The following is a 26,637-nucleotide window of genomic DNA, read 5'->3' on the forward strand; positions in this document are numbered from 1 at the left end:
AGCCTTTGTACTTGTGCCGTCGACACTCTCGCCCCCTCTCAGGTGAGTGCGGAGATTATTTCTGCAACGTTCTAACTACAATGCATTCCATGAGCTACCGGATGACTGCATGTTGGTGTACTATCTTATTATACAAACAAAATAGCCTAAATCACCTAATAGAAAAGAGTGTTTAACTTGTGATATACTCGAGGTGAACATGAATTTAACATATCTGACTTCTTATTAAAGTTGACAAACGCTAATGAGCTAATGAATTATCTTTAACTAGTCGTCAATTTTTATCCTTTTTTATAACTTGTTGAGTTTTGAAGGTATATTACTATCGGCAGGCCAGTAAACCACCTACGAGTATGCAAAAGTTACATGCAAATATATGCATGCGTTGAGAATAATATTAAAGAATTGTCAGCCAATAGCGAATGGTGTGTTTATTGTTACCTCGTTGAATTTCTACTAGAAGGAGCCAAGCTAAGGCTATGAATGGTTCGTGGAAATGTTACACAGAAACCTCATGCAGATTTTGTACAGCTTCTGCGGAGCTTCTATAGGCGCTTTCTGTAGAAACTTATTAAAACTGACTGTTATAGCTACGAGATGCTGAGTGGAAACAGTGCACATTCTGAGTAAAAACTGCACGAATGCTTGGTAAAGTCTGTCCAAATTTTGGGTAGAAACTGTGCAAATTCTAGGTAGAAACTTTGTAAATGCTGGGAGGAAACTGTGGAAAGAGTATGCAAAATGTGAGGTTTTTTGCACACATTTTAGAGGGCGTCGAAAGGTTTAGCTAAACTAGCGGTAAACCATGTAAAATGAAAGCTCGCATACAAGCCGCTAAGAAGTGCATTAAATTTGTGTAGCTGTTATGTAATATTTGCTAACAACTATCAGATAATTATTACGTCTGCAGCACAAGATCTTCCTTCCAATGAACCTGTGTCAAGAATCTAGTGTTGAGTTTTTAAACTCACCTTTTGCCTATTGAATGGGTTACAGGGAGGTCTATGCCTGTGTAGAAAGATAATGCAAAAGTTTTGATTTGGAGAGGGAAACTTCGTATAGCGTGAGGAAAATGGGGGCTCAGCTATTTTAGTATTTCAAGGAACTATCCTAGTGCTGTAGGAAATTTACTGTTTCTTTGCCTCATTGAGATGTATTGCACATAAAATTATGGGTTGATTCTGTACTGGATGATCACATATGACTACATTTTTTCAACTTGGCTACCATTCTGTTCCTTGATGGTGTGTCAGGTGTGCTGCCAGGCTACCATTCTGTTCCTTGATGGTGTGTCAGGTGTGCTGCCAGGCTACCATTCTGTTCCTTGATGGTGTGTCAGGTGTGCTGCCAGGCTACCATTCTGTTCCTTGATGGTGTGTCAGGTGTGCTGCCAGGCTACCATTCTGTTCCTTGATGGTGTGTCAGGTGTGCTGCCAGGCTGATGATCTTGCTATTTCAGTCATTATTTTTGTATATAACTTCTGCAACTCTGGCACATCCTTGTGTAATCAGCAAAGGTGATTGGCTGTAATTTTGTGGATTCCTAATCGTGTTAGACGACCGTTATGAAAATCGGGAACTTGAGCTTCTTTCTATGTGTATACTAGCTTACTGACGGAGTGTTTCCTGCAAAGAGACGGCGGATAGATAGGCATATACATGTAAGTGGCAGAGTTGACTATTCTATCTGCTGTCCTAATCTCTAGAGAATATTGTGCATTAGAACTCCGGACACTAATTGCCCGGTTGAACCATGCTCGACAAACATTCTCGGGCTCAGCTCACTTCGTTGGTTACCTATCGATCAGCTGTCGGGGACCATGTCATGATTCTTTCCCGTCTTTGCAAGTTCCATGAGGTATTGTTGTATCAGATCACTTATTATCCGGTACTGCATCGACCGCAGACTTTGGATAATGGATCATGCAGTTGCATTATGCTTCCTGCAATCATATAAACAATAAGTGTTTAGACAGTTCTGTTGCCTATCGATTCCTCTCATCGTGTCTTTACATTCATGAACTTCGAGTAAAGCATTCTCCCACGACAGCATTCTTTCTAAATATGCACTATTGTTTTGTGACAACTGCGAACTGAATTTTTGACCCAACAGTAACGTTAGCCGGTGAATGGTGGCTTTTTATAAGTGGCAAAATCAAAAAATTATGAAAAGTTGAAGGAGAGCCTTTTTTCTAGAAAGCTTATGTATGCATAAACGAAGTTAGAAGCACCAAAGCTCTAAAGCTAAAAATTGGCATAGCCAAATACTCTATAGATAAACATAGTCATAGTCATATATTCTATAGCTAAACATAGTCATAGCCGTATGCTCTATAGCTAAACCTAGTCATAGCCATATACTCTATAACTAAACATAGTCATAGCCATATACTCTATAGCTAAACATGGTGATAACCATATACTCTATAGCTAATCATGGTCATAGCTATATACTCTATAGCTAAACATAGTCATAGCTATATACTCTATAGCGAAACACATTCATAGCCATTTAGTCTATAGCTAAACATAGTCATAGCCATATACTCTAAAGCTAAACATAGCGATATACTCTATAGCTAAACATAGCGATGTACTCTATAGCTAAACATGGTCATAGCCATGTACTCTATAGCTAAACATAGCGATATACTCTATAGCTAAACATAGCGATATACTCTATAGCTAAACATTGTCATACATGGTGAACTGGACCTCTAATCAAACTAGAAGGGTTTGTGCTGTGCAAATATCAGTAACCAGTTACACTGAATGTGAGTGTTATCCTCTCTACACTGTAGGCTGATTCGCCGGCGACCACCTATTTGACCAGCGCTAAGTTATATTTCCCGAAGTCTCACCTACTGAAAAATTCAATGAGGTTGAGAATTTTTATCATTTCACTGGCATCTTGTAGCCTGGGAATGGGAATAGCCTGATCTTGTGACTGTAGTTGGCTTGACACTGTAGTTGGCTTGACACTGTAGTTGGCTTGACCCTGCCAGTTGGCTTGACACTGCAGTTGGCCTGACACCGCAGTTGGATTGACACTGTAGTTGGCTTGACACTGCAGTTGACTTGAAACTGTAGTTGGCTTGACACTGTAGTTGACTTGACACTGTAGTTGGCTTGACACTGCAGTTGACTTGACACTGTAGTTGGCTTGACACTGCAGTTGGCTTGACACTGCAGTTGGCTTGACACTGTAGTTGACTTGACACTGTAGTTGGCTTGACACTGCAGTTGACTTGACACTGCAGTTGGCTTGACACTGCAGTTGGCTTGACACTGCAGTTGGCTTGACACTGCAGTTTGCTTGATACTGCAGTTGGCTTGACACTGCAGTTGGCTTGACACTGCAGTTGGCTTGACACTGCAGTTGGCTTGACACCATAGTCGCAATCAATCCTAAAGGTGGCAGCATTGGAGAGGCCGTACTCAAGTTTCCTTGTGTGAACTTAAAATATAAAGTTTACAACTCATATTTTTGTGTCGCAGCTTCATAATGTCCATATTATATCATGTGTTGTTTTATAAAGCCTAAACCTTGTAACTTTACGCAATAGCTGAGTTGAAGTAATTTTATATGTACTTCTTTGAAAAACTTAGCTGAAAATGTTACATAAAGAAAATTCAAATATTCTTCAGAAGCCATAATAAATTATTTCTAATCAGCTTAGTAACCGTTTAAAATAAAGAGGTTTGCAGTTGATGGTGCTGGTTTTAAAATGCATTCAATAGAATTGGTAATTCCACTTTCTAAATGAATAAGTTTGCTTGTGTAGAAATGATTACTGCATTCATAGGCAAGCAACTACTGCACTATTATACTCGCATGGCTAATAACTTCTCTGGACCAATAAGCTTCCAGGTCATAAAAGGAGTTCACTATCTCAGTCTCGCTTCCCCTGAGTGTTAGAATTATGTGAGTCTTTAGGTCAGCATTATGATATGGTAGGGTGACAGCGGATGCTTTTCACTGTGTCCAGTGCATTCTCTCGCACTCAATGACTTTAGCAGCGTTCAACATCCCTCAATGTCAGCATCCATATTTGTCAAAGAAATGAAGTTGAGCCAGCAAATAAAGTTTCAAGCAGAGAGTCCATTTCTGTTATACATGTATGAGGCGTTCTTTTACGCTTTCCATAACCTCCTAAATGTGTACACTCCAACATGTGTAACATCTTTAATATGTACATGTCAACATGTATACCATTTTCAATGTGTACATTTCAACATCTATAACATCTTCAACCAGTACACTCCAACATGTATACCATAGTCAGTGTGTACACTGCAACTTGTATATCATATTCAATGTGTACGCTCCAACATGTATATGATTTTCAATGTGTACACTGTAACATGTGTAAAATCTTCAATATGTACATCTCAACATCTATAACATCTTCAACCAGTACACTCCAACATATATATTATTTTCAATGTGTACACTCCAACATGTATACCATACTCAATGTGTACACTCCAACATGTACACCATATTCAATGTGTACACTCCAACATGTATATGATTTTCAATGTGTACACTGTAACATGTGTAAAATCTTCAATATGTACATCTCAACATCTATAACATCTTCAACCAGTACACTCCAACATATATATTATTTTCAATGTGTACACTCCAACATGTATACCATATTCAATGTGTACACTCCAATGAGAGACTTGAGGGTAATGAGTCACTCAAGGTCTGCCCCTACCTACTCATTTTAACTGGCTCAGTGAAATATTTAAGCAATAACACCAGCTTGCTTAAAGGTTGACTTGCAACAAAATTCACATTACAGTTATTTGATACGAAAAGATTCACCATGTCTTACTCTGTTATGTTGTAGGTGCAAAATATGTGGGAATGTGATTGCAAGCTCTTAAAAGCTAAAAAACGAACAGTTAATCGCAGCCATCACGAAAACGTTGAAGGTTTTAATCCCTGTAGTTCGATGACGTACTTAACACGACGTGGTTATCGTTTTGACACACGATGTTATCATGCAAAATGACAGGCCAATATAAAAAGCTCAATGTAAAACATCTCGTAGCACTAGTTTATGACAAACACTTCAGGTTCTATCAAAAAGACCTTATCAAATATAGATGCTTGCTACTTTACAGTTTCGTTTCAGCTTGGTCTAATCATCTATTCGTAATCGGATCATGTGACCCATACTTCCTGCCAAATGGTGTGAACAATTTCTGCAGCATTTATCGACTATCACAGGTGACCAACAGGCTCCTCATTTTATCAGAGCATGATATGCACTCCCTCGAGCTAATGTTAAAAAATTAAATGAGTTTTTACAGTAGGTTTTGAGATGTCAGTGCTCAAAGTGACAGCATTACAATGATGATGAAATAGACGTGCAAGGACAATAGACATGGTATGACTGTGAAGTATATTCGTGGAAATATTTCGATGAATGAGCTTGCATGAAAGTGTAAAAAGAAGCACATCGTGTTCAACTACTTCCCATTTGAGCCGTTTTGGAGAGGGATTTCAACCTACGGCATTTCCATGATGGCTGCAATTACCTGTTCGTTTTTGAGCTTTTAAGAGCTTGTAATCACATTTTCACATATTTTGCATCTACAACACAGCAGAGTAAGACATGGTGAACCTTTTAATACCAAATAACTGTAATGTGAGTTTTGTTGCAAGCCACCTTTTAAGAAAAGATGGGGTGGGGTGCCCCTTGGTTAGTTTTGGAATTGAGCTAATACTATTTTAGACTATTATTAGTAAATAAAGGCATTTCACTATCAACTCGCTATCCCGCTAGCTGGGCTAACATGACACTGGCAGCCTGGCACTCTTGCTTCACTTGGCCATCAACTAGAGGATATTAACTTCCTCTCATCCTTAAAGCTCAAACATCTTTTGCTTTCCGCGATCAATTTCTAAATTTGCAGCTTGCACCAACCTGCTCTTAGCTTTAATAATACTAATTGTTAAGCTCATGCACATGGTAACCTTTCATAACCTGTCATAGCATGTCAAATGGGTGCGAATTGAGTATGAAATGTCGCGTGCCATGTGTCCGTCAAATCTTTGTTTTGACTCAGACCAGATTGACACACACTAATTGTGTGTCCTAAAGAGCGAGCCTATGGCTTGTGCTGTTGCCTACTGAGTTCTTTGATAATCGTTCATGACTATTTACTTAGCAACTGGATATAAACGTGAGTTTATCGCATGAGACAGATTTTTCAGATTTCCATATAAGTAAGACTAAATGCTAGACATTGAACACAAAGTTAGCTAAACATGGAATGGAAAAGATGAGACAGCCTAGTGATGAGTATGTGACTCTGACTTCTCTTTCTCTGGTTTGTACTAAAAAATTTTGTAAACGAACAAAGGAACATATTTGTGCGTGTTTATATCTCATTTTCAAAAGACATCCAGTTGATACTGTGTGTCAGTTATTAAAGTGACACAGAGTGATCAGTGTGTTGAATAGGAGCATCCAAACCTTACCATAAGGCTTCACTAGCCGTCAAGAGTAGCATTTGGATGTCAGCTCCTCCTCAGTCTCTCTCTGTCTAATTCAATATTGCTAGTTCCAGGAGCAGAGGCTCAAAGTTGTGGTATATCGTAGACTTCCAAGGAAAAGTATAAATGTTGGTAAACCAATTAACCAATCAGCACTGTTGTATCTGGTTTAGCTCCTAAAATTTCATGTTGGTATCATATGTGTAGGAGGGACAATTCTTATTTACATCATGACAGAAAAGCAGGTTAAGTCGCTGTTTATTATAGCAACCAAATACTGCCTGTAGTTTCTGACTGTTTAGTTTGTCATTTGTAACTGGATTCCGACTTTCAAAGCAAAAGTTGGTAAAGGCAAGCTCTTTATGCGTGCTAAAGCGGCGTGACTTATTTTGACTCCAATTGTAGCTGATACACTTACTGTATTTCTAAGTTTTCTACTTTAAACACCTCTTATTAGTCTTTTTAAACCGCTATATGATCAGATAAATTAACCTTTTTCTTTTGGCTGATGAACTATGGATAATGTGTATATATAATGTGTATTATATAGTCTATTTTCCAATGAACTGAAGGTTTTGTAAAGCTGCCTTTAGGAAGCAACTGACCTGAGCAACCTGTCAGTCCAGTTTGTTCTATACAGCTGCTAGATTGTCATACGACTATTCTTAGATAAAAAAACTTGCAAAACAATATACTTTCTAGTTAATCACACAAAAATATCACAGTTTTCTGTTTATATTTTATGTATGTTTTTATTCTAAAATACAGCAAATACTGAGAATTTTACATGGATTATTGAAACCACATTCAGATTGTACTATCTCTTGATAAAAATTTGTTTAGTTTGTGTACTTGTGGGATTTGTACCAGTATGACAGCATATTTTCAATGTTAGTCAGCGAGGTTGCTAAATAAATATGTAGTGGCATGGGGCGTCGTAAATGCAAAAACAAAAGTTTACACAAAGTAGACTTCAAAGTACTATACATCTCTTTTTTGACAAAATATTAAATGAATTAGCAATTCTATTGTTCAGTTCATACTTTGGTAAGTAAAAATTAAAATCGTCACATCGTGGATATCGCTACAATTTCGCTACATTTGCTTAATAAAACACATGCTGACTTATAAACACATGCTGACTGTTTATTGGCTAACAAGCTTCTTGAAACGTTCTTATTATTTTATTAATTTTTAATAATATAAATATGTAGTTAGCATTACGGTTAACTACGGTTAACTCCGGTTAACTACGGTTAGCATTACGGTTAACTATGGTTAGCACTACGGTTAACTACGGTTAACTATGGTTAGCACTACAGTTAACTACAGTTAACTATGGTTAACTACGGTTAGCACTATGGTTAACTACGGTTAACTACGGTTAACTACGGTTAACTACGGTTAACTATGGTTACTAACCAATAAAAGCTGCTTAAACTATAACCAACTCCAGAAGCGAGCACCAGTAATGCTTTTGCCAAACATTGGACTATATAGCCTTAGCTTCTCGCTAGCGTTTAGTTTGATAGCTAAAGCCCTGTGTGAACATAAAGGAGTTGCGGAGCAAAGACTAAAGCGGCGAATGATAGATGCAATGAGCATAATAAATATTATTCAAAGGGTAAGTTTAAATGATTCTGATATGAGTTGAAGTATAAGAGAAATAATCAATGTAGCTGGCTGGTGACATGGGGAGTGTACGCTGACGAGCAGTTCGAACCACTTCTACTTACATAAACAGTATTTGAATAAGCAGTGCAGGTCTTATACTCCTGTTGATCTAATGAATTATTCATTCATGCTGCCTGTGTGTAACTATGTTTCCTACGCATTGTTGATATTTGTCATCAGTGACTTTATCTTCGATTGCCACCTGCTAACTTCTTGTTTCTATTAAATATGCATGCCCATTTATTATGATAATTTTTGTTTAATTTTAAGAGTCATTTTTTCTAAGACATTCTAGATAGCCTACTTTGTTTAAATAGTGCAGCCCGCTGATTTATAGTTTAATGCTGGGTCAATAGTCCAACTCTTTTTTCACCAGACAAGTCCTCTTTTCTGGTGGACTCTTGTCTTGTGGACTGGTGGACTCTTGTCTGGTGGACTCTTGTCTGGTGGACTGGTGGACTCTTGTCTGGTGGACTCTTGTCTTGTGGACTGGTGGACTCTTGTCTGGTGGACTCTTGTCTTGTGGACTGGTGGACTCTTGTCTGGTGGACTCTTGTCTGGTGGACTTGTCTGGTGGACTCTTGTCTTGTGGACTGGTGGACTCTTGTCTGGTGAACTTGTTTGGTGGACTCTGTATTGTTGAGTTGTAAAGGAAGTAGCTCAAGGCTATCACTGGTCAGAATTCCCAACATTCAATTCCAATCAGTTGATTGCAAGTCTCTGGTTTTAGATCTTTCTGCAAACAGTTAAATTATAGACTTTCATAACAGTCTTTTATAAGACTTTATGGTGATAAAACACAATAATTCATTTATTATTGGCGTGTCTACTGCATACAAGAATATATATAGAAGTTTATATAGAAAGCCATTTGTCTGCAATACCAGTTCCCTTGCATTCAGACAGATTTGTATTTGGTAAAAGTGGTATAAGGTCGGATCCTTGCTTGACCCTAACAGTGGTCTCTGTGGAATCAAATGAGGGCCTGTGGTTCAAGGCATGCGCTCCAGACTACTAACCCATAAAAGATCTTTACTTAAGATCATCAGATAAAGGCACTAAGAGAATACAATGAGCATAGGCTGCTAATGATCATCAAAAAAATTAGGTGACACTGAAAATATTGAATTACCGATGTGCATGCATTACTGTGCATTATGTACATGCATAACTCGCATGTGCATACCCAATCAAAGTAGTTACTGATGTGTTGCTTTCATTAGATGTATCTATCAGCATCACATCTATTACTGTCCAGCAACTAACAACAACATCATTTTTAGTATCAAGCAACCACCTGTATCACATTTAGTATCAAGGAACCACCTGTATCCCATTTATCAAGGTTCAAAAAGCAACCCATTCCTTTATCCTTGTCTACCAACCAATTGTATCATATCTACCAGAGTTTACCAACCAATCATATCACATCTACCAGTGTCTACCAACCATATCACATCTATTAGTGTCTACCTAACAACCTATCATATCTACCAGTGTCTACCAAACACATCACATCTAAAAGTGTCTACCAACCATATCACATCTACCAGAGTCTACCAACCAATCATATCGCATTTACCAGTGTCTACCAACCAAGCGTATCACATCTACTGGGGATTACCAAGCAAACTAGACAGCTTGCAAATGCATTGAGACTTGAACAGCTGTAGCTGAGATAGCCTCTTTTATCTTTACATCTCTTCCGAACCACTCTCAGCCTGTAACAGGTTTCCCCAACAATCCCGCTGCCATTTTCTGCCAATCGTCTGTCTCGGTAGTTCTTAGCTAAATCAATGGTTTTCAACTTACATGCATCAGCGACAGCTTTAGAATCCTTATTTTTGATTTCTTAAGCGGCATTAGCTGAATGAAATAGAGGATTCCGCCAATGAAAATAGTCATGCAGATTCAATTAGACTTCTTCTCAATACAAGGTGTCTAATTAGGTTCTTATGATGTCTTTGACCTCTCACCTACATCAAAGCCATTATCTATTGACGGGACTTGTGACTGGCTAAGGATCATATTAGCTGGATATGTCGGAAGAGACGCATTATATGACTCGGTTTTACTAGCTGACTGTCAGACAACGTTCATGATCCTTCCAAGCTCATTCATTTATTAGTAAAAACAGCTCATACATATTTTTAAATTATTCATTTTCATCGCTTTAGTCTATAGTTATGAATTTTATAATATAATCTGGTAATACTTTTTAACTCATGAAATGGTAAAAAAATTCCATCTTCATATTAGCGGGTTTAACGTTAAGATTTATTTTCGTTGCAGGTTGGATGTTTACCGCTGATTGGATTTCATTTAGGATGTGACAACAGTTGCAGGTACTTCGAGTTGTTCACAACATAACATTGTAATCATGGAATCAGAGTTGACTTCATTTACAGGTAAGCATCTTATGCAGCAATCTTATTTACAAATCTTAACGCATATCTTTTTTGTTGGATGCAACAACTAATGGAGATTCATTGATGATTACAATTATACTTTGGTGAGCAGTAATTCAGCCGTGGTCTAGAACGTTTGACACTGGACTCAGCCAAAACAACAGAGTCATTGTTTGTGTAACAATGCTCTTATAACATGCGCACAGCCTCTGCTCACAGTAAGCAAAGCAGACTTCAAACTCGATTTTTGAAGGATTGCTCACTTGGCTGAATTAAGTTGATAATGTTCAGACAGAACATTATCAACCTTAAAAATAGAGAACAGCTTGTCTGTTTAACTAATAGTGACTAATGTGTGTATTCAACTAATAGTGACTAACATGTTCATTTAATTAACAGTGACTAACAACACCGTTTAACTAATAGTGACTAACCTAAATGTTGAACTAATAGTGACTAACATGACTGTTCAACTAATATCGACTAACATTACTGTTCAACTAATAGTGACTAACATGACTGTTTAACTAATATCGACTAACATGACTGTTCAACTAATCGTGACCAGCTCGACACTTTTTGTAAAGAAACTAGCAAAAGGCTTACAAATTCAAATGAATAGCAAAGACAATGTCACTAGCTTGATTATTTGGCAAGTCAGTGACAAGTGGGCCAACTGTGGCACAATGACTAGCACACTGTTTACTTACATGTACTATAATAGTGATTAACACATTAGCTACTGTTTTTGCTATCGTTTTTGGTTTCAAAGTAGATATTGCCTGAGCAAGTAAAATCAGCATAGTAACAGTATTGTCTTGACTATATAATGATATTCTGCTGGCATGATGTTATTCTAGAGCACACTTCGTGAGAGTTATGTTGTAGCAGCATTGCATGTCATCTCTTATGTTGATAGTTTTATACAATTTCATTCTCTAACCAAGACATATGTATCTATTGATTTCATTAAATCCATCTTTAGCAGTTTTTACTGTTTTAATGCATGATACCGCCATGAGTATTTATATAATATAAGTTGTATAGTACCTCTATGAGTTTATATATTATTTATATGTTACACAATATCTCTATGAATATTTATATGAGTCGCATGATACTTCTATGAGTATTTATATGAGTATTTATATGATTATTTATATGAGTTACATGATACCTCTATGAGTATTTATATGATTATTTATATGAGTTGTGTGCTATCTTTATCAGTATATATATTATTTATATGAGTTGCATGTTACCTATATGAGTATATATATGAGTTTTTATACGAGTTTGGTATCGATGTGACTCTCCATCCTACCAAAATGGTATTTTGTTTCGAAGTGATCAAGAGTGTCGAATTTCAAATAATGATTTGCTATGTATACTGTTGCTAAGCAACAAAACCGGTAGCTATTAAATCGATATACAGAAATACGCTACTTCATTAGGCACTCAAATGCTTTTGCATGGTTAGAGAAAATTACGATGGAATTTCAAGTGGCACTTCAAAATATCTTTAAAAAGAGAAAAGTTGATTGTGGAAAGTTTCTCTAATTTCCTGCTGTTTTATTAGAGCTTACTGTGTTTGTTTCTATTGAGCTTGTCAACTGGCTCAAACATACCTATTACATGCTGCATATTGGCTTTCCTCTTTCCTCTTTTAATACTTCATCTTACTATGTTTGTTTTTCAATATTTCAGAAGCCCTCATCAGCCGCAAATCAACATCTCCTAGTCTCTAATTGACTTTAGTTTCTTATATACAACCAAAACTAAATTCCAACATTGTTTTTCTTATAATATTGATAGTAATAGGTGAATTAAGATATGTTTTCTAAATTTATAAAGTTAAATTGTTTAAACGGTTCAACAGTGATTTTCATCAAATGGTTGAGAAAGTGGAGTTGAAAAGTTAGTGATGTCTGAGTCAAGTCTCTGCTAGTATAATAAATTGCTTTTGTAGAAAAGTTGAAGGCCACTTCAAGCAACTTGAACAACATGTCTGCTACAGTAGAGAACCCAACTGTACCTCTAGTACAAAGCAATGGCCAACCAAACTATACCTCAACTGAAGATGACATGGAGAAAGGCGCTGCTGCAAAAAAAAAGGGACGCAAAAAGTGGTCAAAGTAAGATTTGTTAATTGGAGATTCGGAGCAAAATGTACAGAGTGCAAAGCAGAAATATATTTTTAGGTTGTTCATTTAAGTCTAGCACTATTAACAATGGTCTGAGATAAGTTGGTGTTATGGGACTTTGTTTCTACGCGGTAAAGTGAGAGCTCTTTCTGCCATTACCAGCATTCTTTTCAGAAATTCATGGCTAGTTTGTTAATTACAAGTCAGGCTATGGCTCCACAAAGTCAGACAGCTTTTCATAGTTTGACACAAAAAGATTTAACCACCAAATAGTGAACCGAGTAGTGAACCCACATAAATCTATATGTGTATGATCTAGTATATTGATATCTGTAGCTGAACTTCTATATGCTGTATATTTATGATATATGTATGAAGTATGATCTAGTACATTGTTGTTAAAGGTTGACTTGCAACAAAATTCATATTACAGTTATTTGGTATCATAAGATTCACCATGTCTTACTTTGTTGTGTTGTAGGTGCAAAATATATGGGAATGTGATTACAAGCTCTTAAAAGCTAAAAAACAAACAGTTAATCGCAGCCATGCGAGACCGCCGTAGTTTGGATTCTCTTTCCAAAATGGCTCAAATGTGACGCATTTGTGAGAGATGGTTTCTGTTTACACTTTCATGCAACCTTATTCGTCAAAATATTTTCACAAATATACTTCACGCATTCAATAAAACAATGTCTATTGTTCTTATGCGTCTGTTTTATCGTCATTGTAATGCTGTCACTTTTAGCAGTGATATCTTATAACTTACCGTAAAAATTCATTTAACTTTTTAACCTTACCTCGAAGGAGTACATATCATTGTCTGATAATCATGACGAGCCTGTTGGTCACCTGTGATAATCGAAAAGGGCTGCAAAGATTATTTGCGAAGTATTGGGTCACATGATCAGATTACGACTTGCCGATTAGACCAGGCCGAAACAAAACTGTAAAGTAGCGAGTATCTATATTTGATACGGGATCTTTGGTAAAACCAGAAGTGTTTGTCATAAACTAATGCTACGATAAGTTTATATTGAGCTTTTTATTGGCCTTTCAATTCACATGAGAACATCACGTGACAAGACTATAACCAAACTGTAATGAATACGTCAGATAAATAAAGAGATTCCAATCTACGGCGGCGTTTCGTTATTGAGCTTTCAAGAGCTTGTAATCAAATTTCCACGTATTTGGCACCTACAACACAACAGAGTAAGACATGGTGAATCTTTTGATACCGAATAACTGTAATGTGAATTTTGTTGCAAGTCAACCTTTAAGAATGTATTCTTCCTCTAAAGTTGTTGCCACTAAAAATGTGGAAAGTCTGGTGGTCAGTGACACTCTCACCTCAAGACACTCTCATTTCATGACACTCTCATCTCGTGACACTCTCACCTCGTGACACTGTCAGCTCGTGGCACTCTCACCTCATGACACTTTCACCTCGTGACACTTTCACATCTTGACACTCTCACTGCGTGACATTCTCACTTCGTGACACTCTCACCTCGTGACACTCTCACCTCATGGCACTCTCAGCTCATGTCACTCTTGCTTTGTGACACTCTCACCTTAAGACACTCTCAAATTGTGACACTCTCACCGCATGACACTCTTATCTCATGACACTCTCACCTCGTGACACTCTTCTCATTATCGTTTTCTGTTTCTTTCAGATTTAAACAGACGCGATTTGAAAATGTCGGAGAAATGTTGGCACAGAGGAAAGAGCTGTTTCGCAAGCGTAGAAACGTCAGCGATGTTGCGTTTGTCACTGGATTAGTTGGAATAATTCTAATGATAATCCACACTGAACTTATCGTTGCTGACAACGACTACACTAACACGTCGGCAGCGGCCATTGTTCTCAAAGTCTTTATCACTCTTTCTACCATAGATCTCATTGGAATGGTAATTTGGTTTCACCTCATCGATCTAAAGGTGGGTCTATATTGCGTGTAAAGGTCATATAAAGGTAATGTCTATATTGTATGTAACCAATTTTGCATGAGAGTTTGGATTACGACCCAGATACATAGCCGCCATTTTGAGGCATATTTGTGTAAGCAATTTACTTTTCAACTGACGCAATAGAATTTTAGCCAAGATGTCAGCTTTTTAACATTGATTGCTCATTCCATTAGGCGGTTGACTTTTACCTCTTTAATGATTGGCTAAACTGCTTTTCAATAGCTAATAATAAGCTGTAATAATCTTTGAGTGACTTCGCTCATAGATGGAACACAACCCACTTACAAACCTTTTAATATGGCACCTACCCAACATTATACTACAGATAAATTGCTAATGACAATTATTATAAAATAGTGTTTGTATGCAACTGTCAAAATAATTAAAATAATTTGTAGAACTGCCGCAGACAATAAAACTGATAACAATAACATTAAGATGTCTTATAAATGTACAAATGACTGAAGAGATCACAATGTGCTACTGTGAGGGCATGCAGTGTGGCATGGAAAATGAAATAAAGAATGAACGCACAACTCCCACAGCGTTATTCATAGTTGAGAAACTCGTGTAGTCTTCCTTTTAGATGTACCATTTATAATCGTCAACTTCTAACTCTGTAATTGAGAAATATGTATAAGAAGTAAAAGAATTTGAGACAATTTTCTGGTGGTAAACTTATAATATGGAGAGCAGAAAATAAAATTAATAATTTGCTATATTATTATACAGATAGCTCCAAAGTTTCGTCAAGTTTTTCACACGAGGAAAACAAAAGGCTGAAATTACATTTCCTCAACTATGAAGGATTAAAAATGGTGCTATGTTGAACTTCAACCAATCGCATGACAGCTTTGACAATTACTAATTTCAATGATACAAACAGGTTCTAGAAGCTGTTAACTAATGATTACAAAGGAAATATACGGTAGGTGCTGTAGTTTAGTTGGCAGCAATGTCTAGCGCATAGGAGGTTCAGCTAAGGTGTATGCATAATGATATTGCATGCTGGGGCAGCTAACCTACCTGTAGCACAACCAGCCATCCATAATACTCAGCAGCAATCAATACACGTGTGAATGAACACCCACTACAAAAACATCAATACCTGCATAATTACTGCTGCAATAAATCCAATTTGGCTTCTTTTAGAGAGTTGTCTGCTCTTCTATACGAACAAACTGCAAAGCTAAAATTTTAGTTTCCAATCACATAAATTTGGTATCTTGTGCTGCTAATTACTTGTACATATAATTGTTCAACTGCAGCAAAACATGACAAATCGGTATGTGCATAATATACCCTTAAATGAATAGTTGAGACTAGATATTTTCATTGGTCACCAAGCATTAATACATTTTTAGCTATTTACACAAACATAGATCAACATTTTATAATTTTACGTAAAATTCCGCAGTATAAAATAGTACTAACAGATTGTTTTACATAAACTCGACTCAAGAAAGATTGCTTCAACCAACTTTGTTGAAATTAGACAAACAGGAAATAATTTGGCTGATTTAGCACTCAGATTTCACACAGCTGCATATACCAATATTGCATTAGTTCACCAATCTCTTACCCTTGTAGTTATACTTTATCATTTGCAATTGTTAATAATTTATCAGTCCGATTCGCTGTGAGAGATCATCAGCTGTAATAAATAATTGTACAACTATTCCATAATATGAGAAGACGATCGACTGGCATAGGTGGTAGTGTCAGTCTACCAAGATGAAAGATCCATGTTTAAATCCTGTTGAAAGCGATGTTTTTCCTGACCTCTAAGCTTGGCTTTGGATTGATAGACACACAGACATGGCTCTTATTATAGTAAAGATTGAGTAATTTTTTATTTATCTTATGAACCGGCATTGCCCGGGTGTTAAAAACGGCCTATAAACAGTAACAGGTAATGTAGTTGCTTGCCACTTGCTATTAGCCTGGCACATTACCAATGACTAATTTGAGTAAGCTAGTAAGCCAACTTACTAATAAGAGTCGTGAGCAAGCTTTAGTGACTTTGCAGAGTGCTATGTGTATTTTAACCACATAACGACTCATATCGCCCTATGAGCCCAATGCATATTGTGTAGCTTAATTGGTTATACACTAGGTTGCTACACTTATTGGTGAACACTAGGTTCCGAGATCGAATCTTCTGCGATAGCGGAATCGTCATTGCTAGATACTAATCGCTATAGATGGACAGACCGGAACACAGACAGACAAACTCTGAGATGTATATATTGATTGAGATGTAAATTAGGTGCATAATAGCATACCTGTGTAGTGTCTAAATAAAAAACATTTGTTTTAAATAAATAAATATATTTGTAATTTAAATATTTATAGTATTTCGAATATTTTGCAGCTGTACATGATAGATAATGGAATGCAAGACTGGCTTCTTGCCATCAGTCCTCAGAGCGCTTTCCAGATAAGTCTCGAGCTGATCATCTGTGCCATCCATCCCATACCTGGTGACATCGCCTTCCAATGGCTTTCCTACGACTTTCAGAATGAGAGCCAGGTTACGGTGCAAGTGCCCCTCGATGTTGTTCTTTCAATTCCCATGTTTCTGAGGCTATATTTACTTTGCAGGCAAGTCCGAATTTTTCAGATATTTATCTTTTAGCTTATCTATAAAATAATGATGTAATAATAAAATACAAAATGATAACTATAAAAATATAACATAAGGAGCGATTATGAAGTTTTCTCGCATTTTTGAAACTTGCAATCATCTCAGTAAAGCTAAACAAAAGTGTGTGCGGAGCCAAACTAAAAATGGGCAGGACCAAATTAATTAGTGACTAGAGCCAAACTAAAGCATAGGCGGAACCAAGCTAAAGAGTGGACAAAGCTAAACTAAAGTATTGGGTGGAGCAACATTCAAGCGTGACAACACTTCTATGACATCACTAATAATTATAATAATGATAAAAGTGGAATAGTAATGATAGCAATAATAGTCATAGTAATAATAGTAATAGCAATGACCTATTTGAGAAAACAACTCTGATCAGTGACATAAAAATGTTTTTCGGTTAGGTAGTTAGGCAATAAAATACCAACAAAATTATGTTACAATCAATGTTGGAGTTCTTTTTAAACTCTCTTTTGTCTAAAATCTTGTATAAACAGCATTGTCAACACTTGTAGGTGGGTCAAGAAACTAATTGACAGTATCAAAATTGATTGCTGTGTTAACAGTAGTACTGATATAAACTGATTGCTGTGTTAACGCGATATTTATAATCTGCCTTATTCATTCATACAGTCGGCTCTGTTTTAAGGTCTTTTTTACAAAAGAAGAAATGCTTTGAGAAAAATCCACCTTTCTCGTTGTCCAGCTCAAGATCTGGTACCTTTAGGCTTCAACACAGTGAAGTTGTACTAGCACATAAGTGACCCCGCAGTTAGCCGTATGAATCTTATCAACTTCTCACATATGTGGCAGTAGGTGTACAATCTTATCTACTTCTCACATATGTGCCAGTAAGTGTACAATCTTATCTACTTCTCACATATGTGCTAGTAGGTGTACAATCTTATCTACTTTTCACATCTGTGCCAGTAGGTGTACAATCTTATCTACTTCTCAAATATACGCCAGTAGGTGTACAATCTTAGAAATGCAATGCGTACCAGCCAGCTCATTCTGTAACATAAATTCTCTAAACTGGGTGCCATAAAACACTCTGTTGCAAAGACATTAACTGGGCAATAGCTCACAAGATTTGCTTTTAAATGTAAGTTACAAATATTTGCTTATAAGAAAATTTGGCTCAAAACAGTAAAGTTTTTTTCTTTTTTATTGTAAACAGCCTTCCTCCGCGTATGTTTGTTGAGAGACAACGACGTGTGTTGATTTTAGAGTGATGCTGCTACATAGCAAGCTGTTGATTTTAGAGTGATGCTGCTACATAGCAAACTGTTTGCTGATGCGAGGTCACAGTCTCTGGGGGCTCTCAACAAGACAAAGTTTACATTCTACTTCATCTTCAAGTCTCTCATGTACCTTCACCCTGTCTATGTCATGGTTGTCCTTATCACCTCTATATTCCTCATTGGTAGCTGGGCGCTCAGGTACGAACTCATTATATGTATATATTTAGCAAACCTGTACTAAAGGTGTATGGATGCCAACACGTACCGTGTTATTCATTAAAAAATCTAGTCTTTATCCCCTTGTAATGTTTGCTGTTGAAATGACTATATATTTACCTGCCTTCATGTCTAAACTATTACTGACCGTAACTAATCGCAATGACCAACCAATCACAATGACTAATCAATCACAATGACTAATCAATCACAATGACTAATCAATCACAGTGACTAACCAGTGACAGTGATTAGCCAATCAGAACTACCTAATCAATCACAATGCTAACTAAGTGCAATGACTGACCAATCACAGTAATTAATCGATTACAGTGACTAACCAATCACAATGAAAATCCAGTAGGCAGAGTATAACGTGATTGGTTGACGCTTGTGATGTCATTGTATTAATATACATCTCTTTTAAATAGAGTAGCTATTTAGACATGATTTTAAACAGTGGAGTTGTTTTTTACAGCTCATATACAGCTGTCCATTAAAAGTGTAAACCATTGCTGGTTCTCGAGAACGTTGAACCTAATGAATGAGAGATGGCAGATGATCTGTTGCTATTTTACAGAGTCTGTGAAGTGGACCATGCTGTTTTACATGAGAGTTACTGGAACTCACTTTGGCTTGTTGCTATAACATTCCTCTCTGTTGGTTATGGTGATATTGTGCCGCACACATACTGTGGCAGAGCCATATCTGTGTCAGTAGGGATGCTCGGGGCTGGCTGTACAGCCCTCGTCGTTGCTGTTCTTGGTAAGCCGAAGATTTAGGCCTACTTATGGTAAAGATAGGAGAAACAAGGTTTGTTTTGAATGTCTGAGTAATAAGCTGCAGCCTAATGTTTGTAAAATTTTGCAGCTCAAAAGTTGGAACTTTCACGAGCTGAGAAATATGTTCACAACTTTGTCATAGACGTTGAGTTGGACAAGAAGTTGAAAAATTCAGCGGCAAGAATCCTAGGCTATGGTTGGAGAGTAAGTATAAACGTGACACATTATTATATGGTCTTTCACTGTGTATGAAGATTTTGCTTCACGCTTGTCAGCATTTAGCGTGTGATCTTACATGTTATTAAACTAGCTGGATGCCCGGCGTTGTTCGGTATTAAAAATCAGATTATAAACAATGAGAAATAATGAGAGTTGCCTGTCACCTGCTCTTAGCATGGCCCATTGCCAATGAATAAATTGATCAAGCTTACTAATTATATCTACTACTTCTCATGACGTTACGCCGTCACTTTGCGTTGTGATGGAAAGCGGTAAAGTATTTGCTCCCATATAGCGACATATATTGCCTAGCAAAGCTATCAAGCTCGGATGGCTTAATTTGCAAGGTGTTGGACTGGTGAACGGGAGGTTCTGAGATCAAACTTCTGTGTTATGGAGTCTTTATTCCTAGATTTTGATAGCTTTAACTGTACAATCACAACGATGAATGAATACACACATGACCAACTTTCAGGAATATATACAGTGAAACATGGATAACTCGCCCTCGGATATATTGAACACATAGTTAACTTGAATGGATTTGCTTGGTCCATGCCCAATGATAAATGGCTTTATATAACTCGACCTCGGCACCATTAACTTGAACACTTTTTTGCCGAATTCACAAACGTGGTTTCCGTTCAATCCATTTCGAAGGAATTTCCACTAGTCGCGGAGCTGAGACTACTCTGCTTTCTTAACGAAAGCGCGTTTTATACGCGTATAGTGTACATATAATTTCCCCCGTACCGTATAATGAAACCGAAAAAAAAATCGTATAAAAATGATTAATAGGGTCGCTAAGACGTTCGCTTAGTTACGGCCAAGCTATCAACGTTAGAAGGTATTAGCGATAAAAATTTAATAAAGATAGACACAGCATGCAAAATACATATTGTAACAGTGATTATATGCGGATACATAAAGATAAAATGTCACAAATAGGCTCGTGGCTTGGCGTCCGCTACAACAGACATCCGCTTTACGATGGCACCACGCAAGCAAAGAAAAGCGTGGAAACCTTCTGACAAACTTAAAGTACTCGAGGAAATCGAAGCAGGACAAAAGCTATCAGCATTATCAAAAAGAGAAAATCTTCCAAAAAGTACAGTGTCAACATGGATTAAACAAAAAGAAAGAATAAGATCGTTATGTGACCAAAATTCATCAAGGCTAAGAGATCGTTCAACGTCGCACGATGATTTGGATGGTGTATTATTGACTTGGCTTAGACAAGTGCGTAGTGAAGGCGTACCTATTGATGGGCCAATTTTGTTAGAAAAGGCTAACAATTTTTAAGGACTATAATAACCATTTAAAATCTATTTCTACTATAAGTCACACTGTTGATCTTTGTCAAAAAAAAATACCTTGTCACAGACTACACTCGATAAGTTTTTTTAAATCAGAAACAACTGATCAGATGTAAAGCATGCTTTTTTGCATTAGTCATAAATGTTTACTTATGTCCAGTTTTAAAAATTATCAGAAAGAATAAATAATTTTCTATTGGGCTGAGATTTGTTTGCAGTTTTAGGTGATGTGACTGACAAGACGTTTTAAGATTAAAATTGGCAAAATTGATCTCGAGTAAAACACTCGGAAGAAAAAATGTCTTCTGAGCGTTTTAACCGCGATTAGGTTTTGCCAATTTTAATCTGAAAAAGTTCTGGCAGTCACATCACCTAAAACAACACACAGATCTCAAGTGTATAAAAATGTCTATACTTTCTGATAAATACTTTAAAACTCTACATCAGATGCCCTTTAACTTACAACAAACAACCTATACTTTAGTTTTATATATACATGTAGTTTGTATATGTATCTACTGATAAATATATTCACTTGTGACTGTGCTCTGATAACTTGAACGCTCTGATAACTCAAACACTTTCGCTCGGTCCCGTGAGGTTTGAGTTATCCATGTTTCACTGTATATAGATGTAAACCATTTTGATTTTTTCTTAGCATGGTTTTGGTTTTGGGTTATGATTGGAAAGTAAGCTTTGCCTATTGTAGCCGGTGTTCCTTACACTTTTAAAATTAAGATTAAACAAAAATGAAGGAATGTTTAAATTGCGATAAAATACAGTTGTAGAATCTGTAACGTGTTAATTTTTAGGATATCTCTTCAGTACCCGGTGCACCTGCTGTACCTGGTTTACCTGGTGTGCCCGCTAGTGTGCCCGCTGTGTACTTGGTACCCGCTGTACCTGGGGTACCAAGTACACCCATTCTACTTGGTCCGCCCACTGTACCTGGTGTACTCCTGTACCTGATCTACCCGGTGTGCCCGCTGTACCTGGTGTACCTGGTGAAGCCAGGGTTGAAGCTCTCGTATAGTTGAGAGTGCCACATTCAAGAGAAGATAATTGCAGCTATCTATAAATAGTGTAAAGGAATTTGCTGGCCTTTACTTGGCACGATCTAGATTATTTCATACAGAAATATATTGCGTGTGATTTCATTCAATGTTTTATTAGCAAAGGAAATTCACTAGCCGAGGAGCGTACGGCCATTTGCTCTGCTCTACTAAGTAAGCGTTGCTCCCTTATATACAATAAAATTGCCTGTTCCGGCTAACGGGACTGAGTAAGAACGCCGGCTAACAATGTGAATATTTAGGCCCGCTAGTGCGTTGATATGACAACATAAACGACGACAATTGATAGCATAACGAGTAACAAGGCTATAATAAAAAAAGGACAACACATATAATAAAATATTTACAGACATATAAAATATATATACAAACATATAATAAAATATTTACAAGAAGTGTAAAGTATTGGTCTGGCGTCCACCACAATAGTCTAAAATCTTTTAGCAATTCTTGTAATTTCTTATAACTATATGTTTCAAAATACCAAAACAATAATTCCCTCTGTACATAGCCTAAGGTCCAATACTATTTTTATTTTCACCTAGATATACCGAGCGAGAAAGAATGGAGAAAATGAAGGAATAATCCGAGGTTACCAAAGGAAGCTGTTGAAAGCCATTGATAATATCCGAAAAACAAAGCAAGAACAACGGAAGATGGTAGACAGCCAAGTTACGGTCTTGGAGGTAAATAGTTACAGCTTTCCAGATGTGGCTTTTTCCCTATTTGCAGATTTATTTGGTCACAGGTTGTTGAAGTTGTCTGCTTTGTACAAACATGAAGTTTTTCTTTTTCTCAAAGACTATTCATTAAATTAAATGCGATATTTTATATAAAAGCAAGTATTCTTCTTTTGGTATTAATCCAGAACCAGTCATGTATATTTACAGGTGTACAAGGATCAGTCATGTATATCTACAGGTATACAAATATCAGTCATGTATATCTACAAGTGTACAAGTATCAGTCATGTGTATATGCAGGTGTACTAGTATCAGTCATGTGTATATGCAGGTGTACAAGTATCAGTCATTTATATATACAAGTGTACAAGCATCAGTCATTTATATCTACAGGTGGACAAATATCAGTCATGTGTATATGCAAGTGTACAAGTATCAGTCAAGTATATATGCGGGTGTACAGGTATCAGTCATGTGTATCTACAGGTGTACAAGAACCAATCATTCATATCTGATGCAGTAGAGAACATTATCACTAAACAGGATGATATAGAAGGTGCAGTTGAAACTATGAAAAATCAGGTGAGTTTTCTGTGAGTGTAAGCTTTGAGTTTTCGATATTCGTTAAGTCGTTATTGATACTCCAATAGCGTTGTATTATAGCTTTCAACAACTTTTCAATACCAGTGTAAGTGGCAGTCGCGATAGCAATGATGTTGGTAACATAATTTTAGCGACATAGTATTAGCGTTATGATACTAGCGATATGATACTAGCTATATGATACTAGCGATATGATACTAGCGATATGATACTAGCGATATGATACTAGCGATATGATACTAGCAATATGATATGAACAATATGGTACTAGCGATATGATACTAGCGATATGATACTAGCCATATGATATTAGCGATATGATACTAGCAATATGATATGAGCGATATGGTACTAGCGATATGATACTATCGATATGATACTAGCTATATGATACTAGCGATATGATACTAGCGATACTAGCGATATGATACTAGTGATATGATACTAGCAATATGATACTAGCGATATGATATTATCGATATGATACTCGCGATATGATACTAGCGATATGATACTAGCGATTTGATACTAGCGATATGATACTAGCTATATGATAATAGCGATATGATACTAGCGATATGATACTAGCGATATGATACTAGCGATGTGATACTAGCGATATGATACTTGCGATATGGTACTAGCGATATGATACTAGCGATATGATACTTGTGATATGGTTCTAGTGAAATGAGGCCTGCATCATAATCGAACCGCTCTCCTGATAGCCTGCAAATTTGGTTAAACTGGTATTTAAGGAACTTTGTCTTGTGTTTGCATTGAAAGGTTGGGCACATCGGTAGAAAGCTAGATGAACTATGTAGAGTTATGGCAAACAGGAAAGAAAGAAGAGACACAAAACGTTCTGATGCTGCTGGAGGTCAAGGTCATCAAGCTGATTATCTAACAGGGGGAGATGAGTAGGGGCGTTATAACAGTTTATACAACAGCAATTACATGATCATCTGCTCACTCTCACATTCGAATTGTTTGTTGTTTTCAAGTTGCAAATGTTATTTCATGCAGTTTGTTGAAACATAAAAAACTGCAGATATAAGAAGAAATAACGCAAGAAATATTTATGAGTTCAACAAAAACAACTTATGCCCTGTATTCAAATAAGTCAACATTTTAACTTGCTATTTCAGAATGAAATTTTATAGACAATCTTGTCGTTTGTTAGAACTGGTATATTTTATGCTTTTGAGTTTGAAAAACTTATGAAGAAGAAAAATTCTGTGCAATACTTTCAATAGCAGCGAGCCACAAATCTCAGTAACTATCATAGTATTAACTATTAGGTAATCTATTGTAGTTTAATTTTTTATTTTCTAATATATTATACTAATTATATTACTATTAATTAGAAGTCGTTAATAGTGCTGCTAAACTTTACTAGACTTTATATTGCAGAGTTTAAAATGTAATAAGTACAGAAACTTGCAACGCTGAAACCTGTTTTTTGTGTAAAAGTAAACAAAAACAATTCTGTAACAGATTGAGAAAGTTTCATGGCAATGTGTTGTGCAGAATATATGTGTTTTATTGTTTTATTGTATGCTCATTGACAATCTCTAGCAAAATCAATGAGTCGCTAACATAGTCATCTATGTCTCATCATGTCTATGATATGATTAGACATAAATGTCTCTACAAGTGGCTCTACTATATAATTCTATTGTCTCATTTATTTTCTTTTATTATAGATTTTATTATAGAGTTTTGTTTTAATTTTTGTTATATTTTTGTTTGATGGTTTGAGACTTGTGTTTCAGATTTTATATTGAAAAGTAAAATATAGAACTATATATAGAGTTATTGATCATCAATCTCTACTTTAGTTTCTCAAACTTCTCTCTAATAATAATAAGGCTTGTACCAAAGATGTACAACCTACTTCAAGTATGTGAGTATATAAGGTAAGTATATTAGTGGACTTCAAGTATATGAGTATATAAGGTAAGTATATTAGTGTACTTCAAGTATATGAGTATATAAGGTAAGTATATCAGTGTACTTCAAGCATATGAGTATATAAGGTAAGTATATTAGTGTACTTCAAGTATATGAGTATACTAGCTGTGCCACCCGGCGTTGCCCGGGTAATACAAGAGTCTTTGGACTGAAAATTGATTTGTATTTAACATATAACAACATTTGCCATTCTAACTTTCAAACTATATATCATGAGAAAAACTTTTTGTCTTTTAAACAATGAGAAGTAGTAAGAGTTGCTCGCCATTAACCAGTTTAATAATGTGAGGGAACAGCTTCTCATGACGTTATGCTATGACCCGCGGCATACACAAAGCAGTTAGGTATTTGCTCTCATATAATGACTTACATGTATATTGGCAAGCTAGCAATTTGATTTCTTTAGTCTAGTGGGTAAGGCCTCAGACAGGCAAACGGCAGGGTCCGAGTTCGAATATTCTTTGGGATGGAATATTTATTCCAAGAAATTAAGCTGGACAATCAATCTTACAAACCTACATATGACAAACTTTGAGAAATATATATATATATATATATACATATACATATATATATATATATATATATATATATATATATATATATATATATATATATATATAGATAAGGTAAGTATAATAGTGTACTTCAAGTATATGAGTATATAAGGTAAGTATATTAGTGGACATCAAGCATATGAGTATATAAGGTAAGTATATTAGTGTACTTCAAGCATATGAGTATATAAGGTAAGTATATCAGTGTACTTCAAGCATATGAGTATATAAGGTAAGTATATTAGTGTACTTCAAGTATATGAGTATATAAGGTAAGTATATTAGTGTACTTCAAGTATATGAGTATATAAGGTAAGTATATTAGTGTACTCCAAGTATATAAGTATATAAAGTAAGTATATTAGTGCACTATGTAGATGAATGCCCGGCGTTGCCCGAGTAATAAAAAAGTATTTTGACAGAAAATTTATTCTTTTTTAACATATTATATAACAATTACCATTCTAATTTTTAAACTTCATATCTTCTGAAAAATGTTTTTTGTGCAGTTCAAATAAATTGAGAGAAGGATTAAATCAACTGTATAAGTTTTCAAACTTGCTAAACAACTGTAACTTAAATTTCATGTCATGAAAGAAG

At 36.1% G+C, this 26,637-nt stretch overlaps 1 protein-coding gene across 1 annotated transcript; it reads left to right on the plus strand.

Moving 5' to 3' along the window:
• Positions 1–25,079, plus strand: LOC137408339 (small conductance calcium-activated potassium channel protein-like). Its single transcript, XM_068094835.1, has 11 exons — positions 1–42; positions 10,484–10,599; positions 12,569–12,734; positions 14,426–14,690; positions 17,095–17,324; positions 18,636–18,812; positions 19,411–19,595; positions 19,701–19,816; positions 22,766–22,906; positions 23,390–23,485; positions 24,293–25,079. The coding sequence occupies exons 2-11, from the start codon at positions 10,572–10,574 to the stop codon at positions 24,428–24,430; spliced, it is 1,542 nt and encodes a 513-aa protein (XP_067950936.1). The 5' UTR covers positions 1–42; positions 10,484–10,571; the 3' UTR covers positions 24,431–25,079.
• Positions 25,080–26,637: the final 1,558 nt, after the last annotated feature.

Source organism: Watersipora subatra, chromosome 11 (genome assembly GCF_963576615.1).
Source record: "Watersipora subatra chromosome 11, tzWatSuba1.1, whole genome shotgun sequence".
NCBI classification, from domain to species: domain Eukaryota; kingdom Metazoa; phylum Bryozoa; class Gymnolaemata; order Cheilostomatida; family Watersiporidae; genus Watersipora; species Watersipora subatra.

Bases quoted from the DNA above. Each gene is read 5' to 3' on its own strand.
- LOC137408339 (XM_068094835.1), top strand. From the start codon at position 10,572: ATGGAATCAGAGTTGACTTCATTTACAG. The intron at 10,600-12,568 runs GTAAGCATCTTA...TTGCTTTTGTAG, and splicing joins AGAGTTGACTTCATTTACAG to AAAAGTTGAAGGCCACTTCA. The intron at 23,486-24,292 runs GTGAGTTTTCTG...TTGCATTGAAAG, and splicing joins TTGAAACTATGAAAAATCAG to GTTGGGCACATCGGTAGAAA.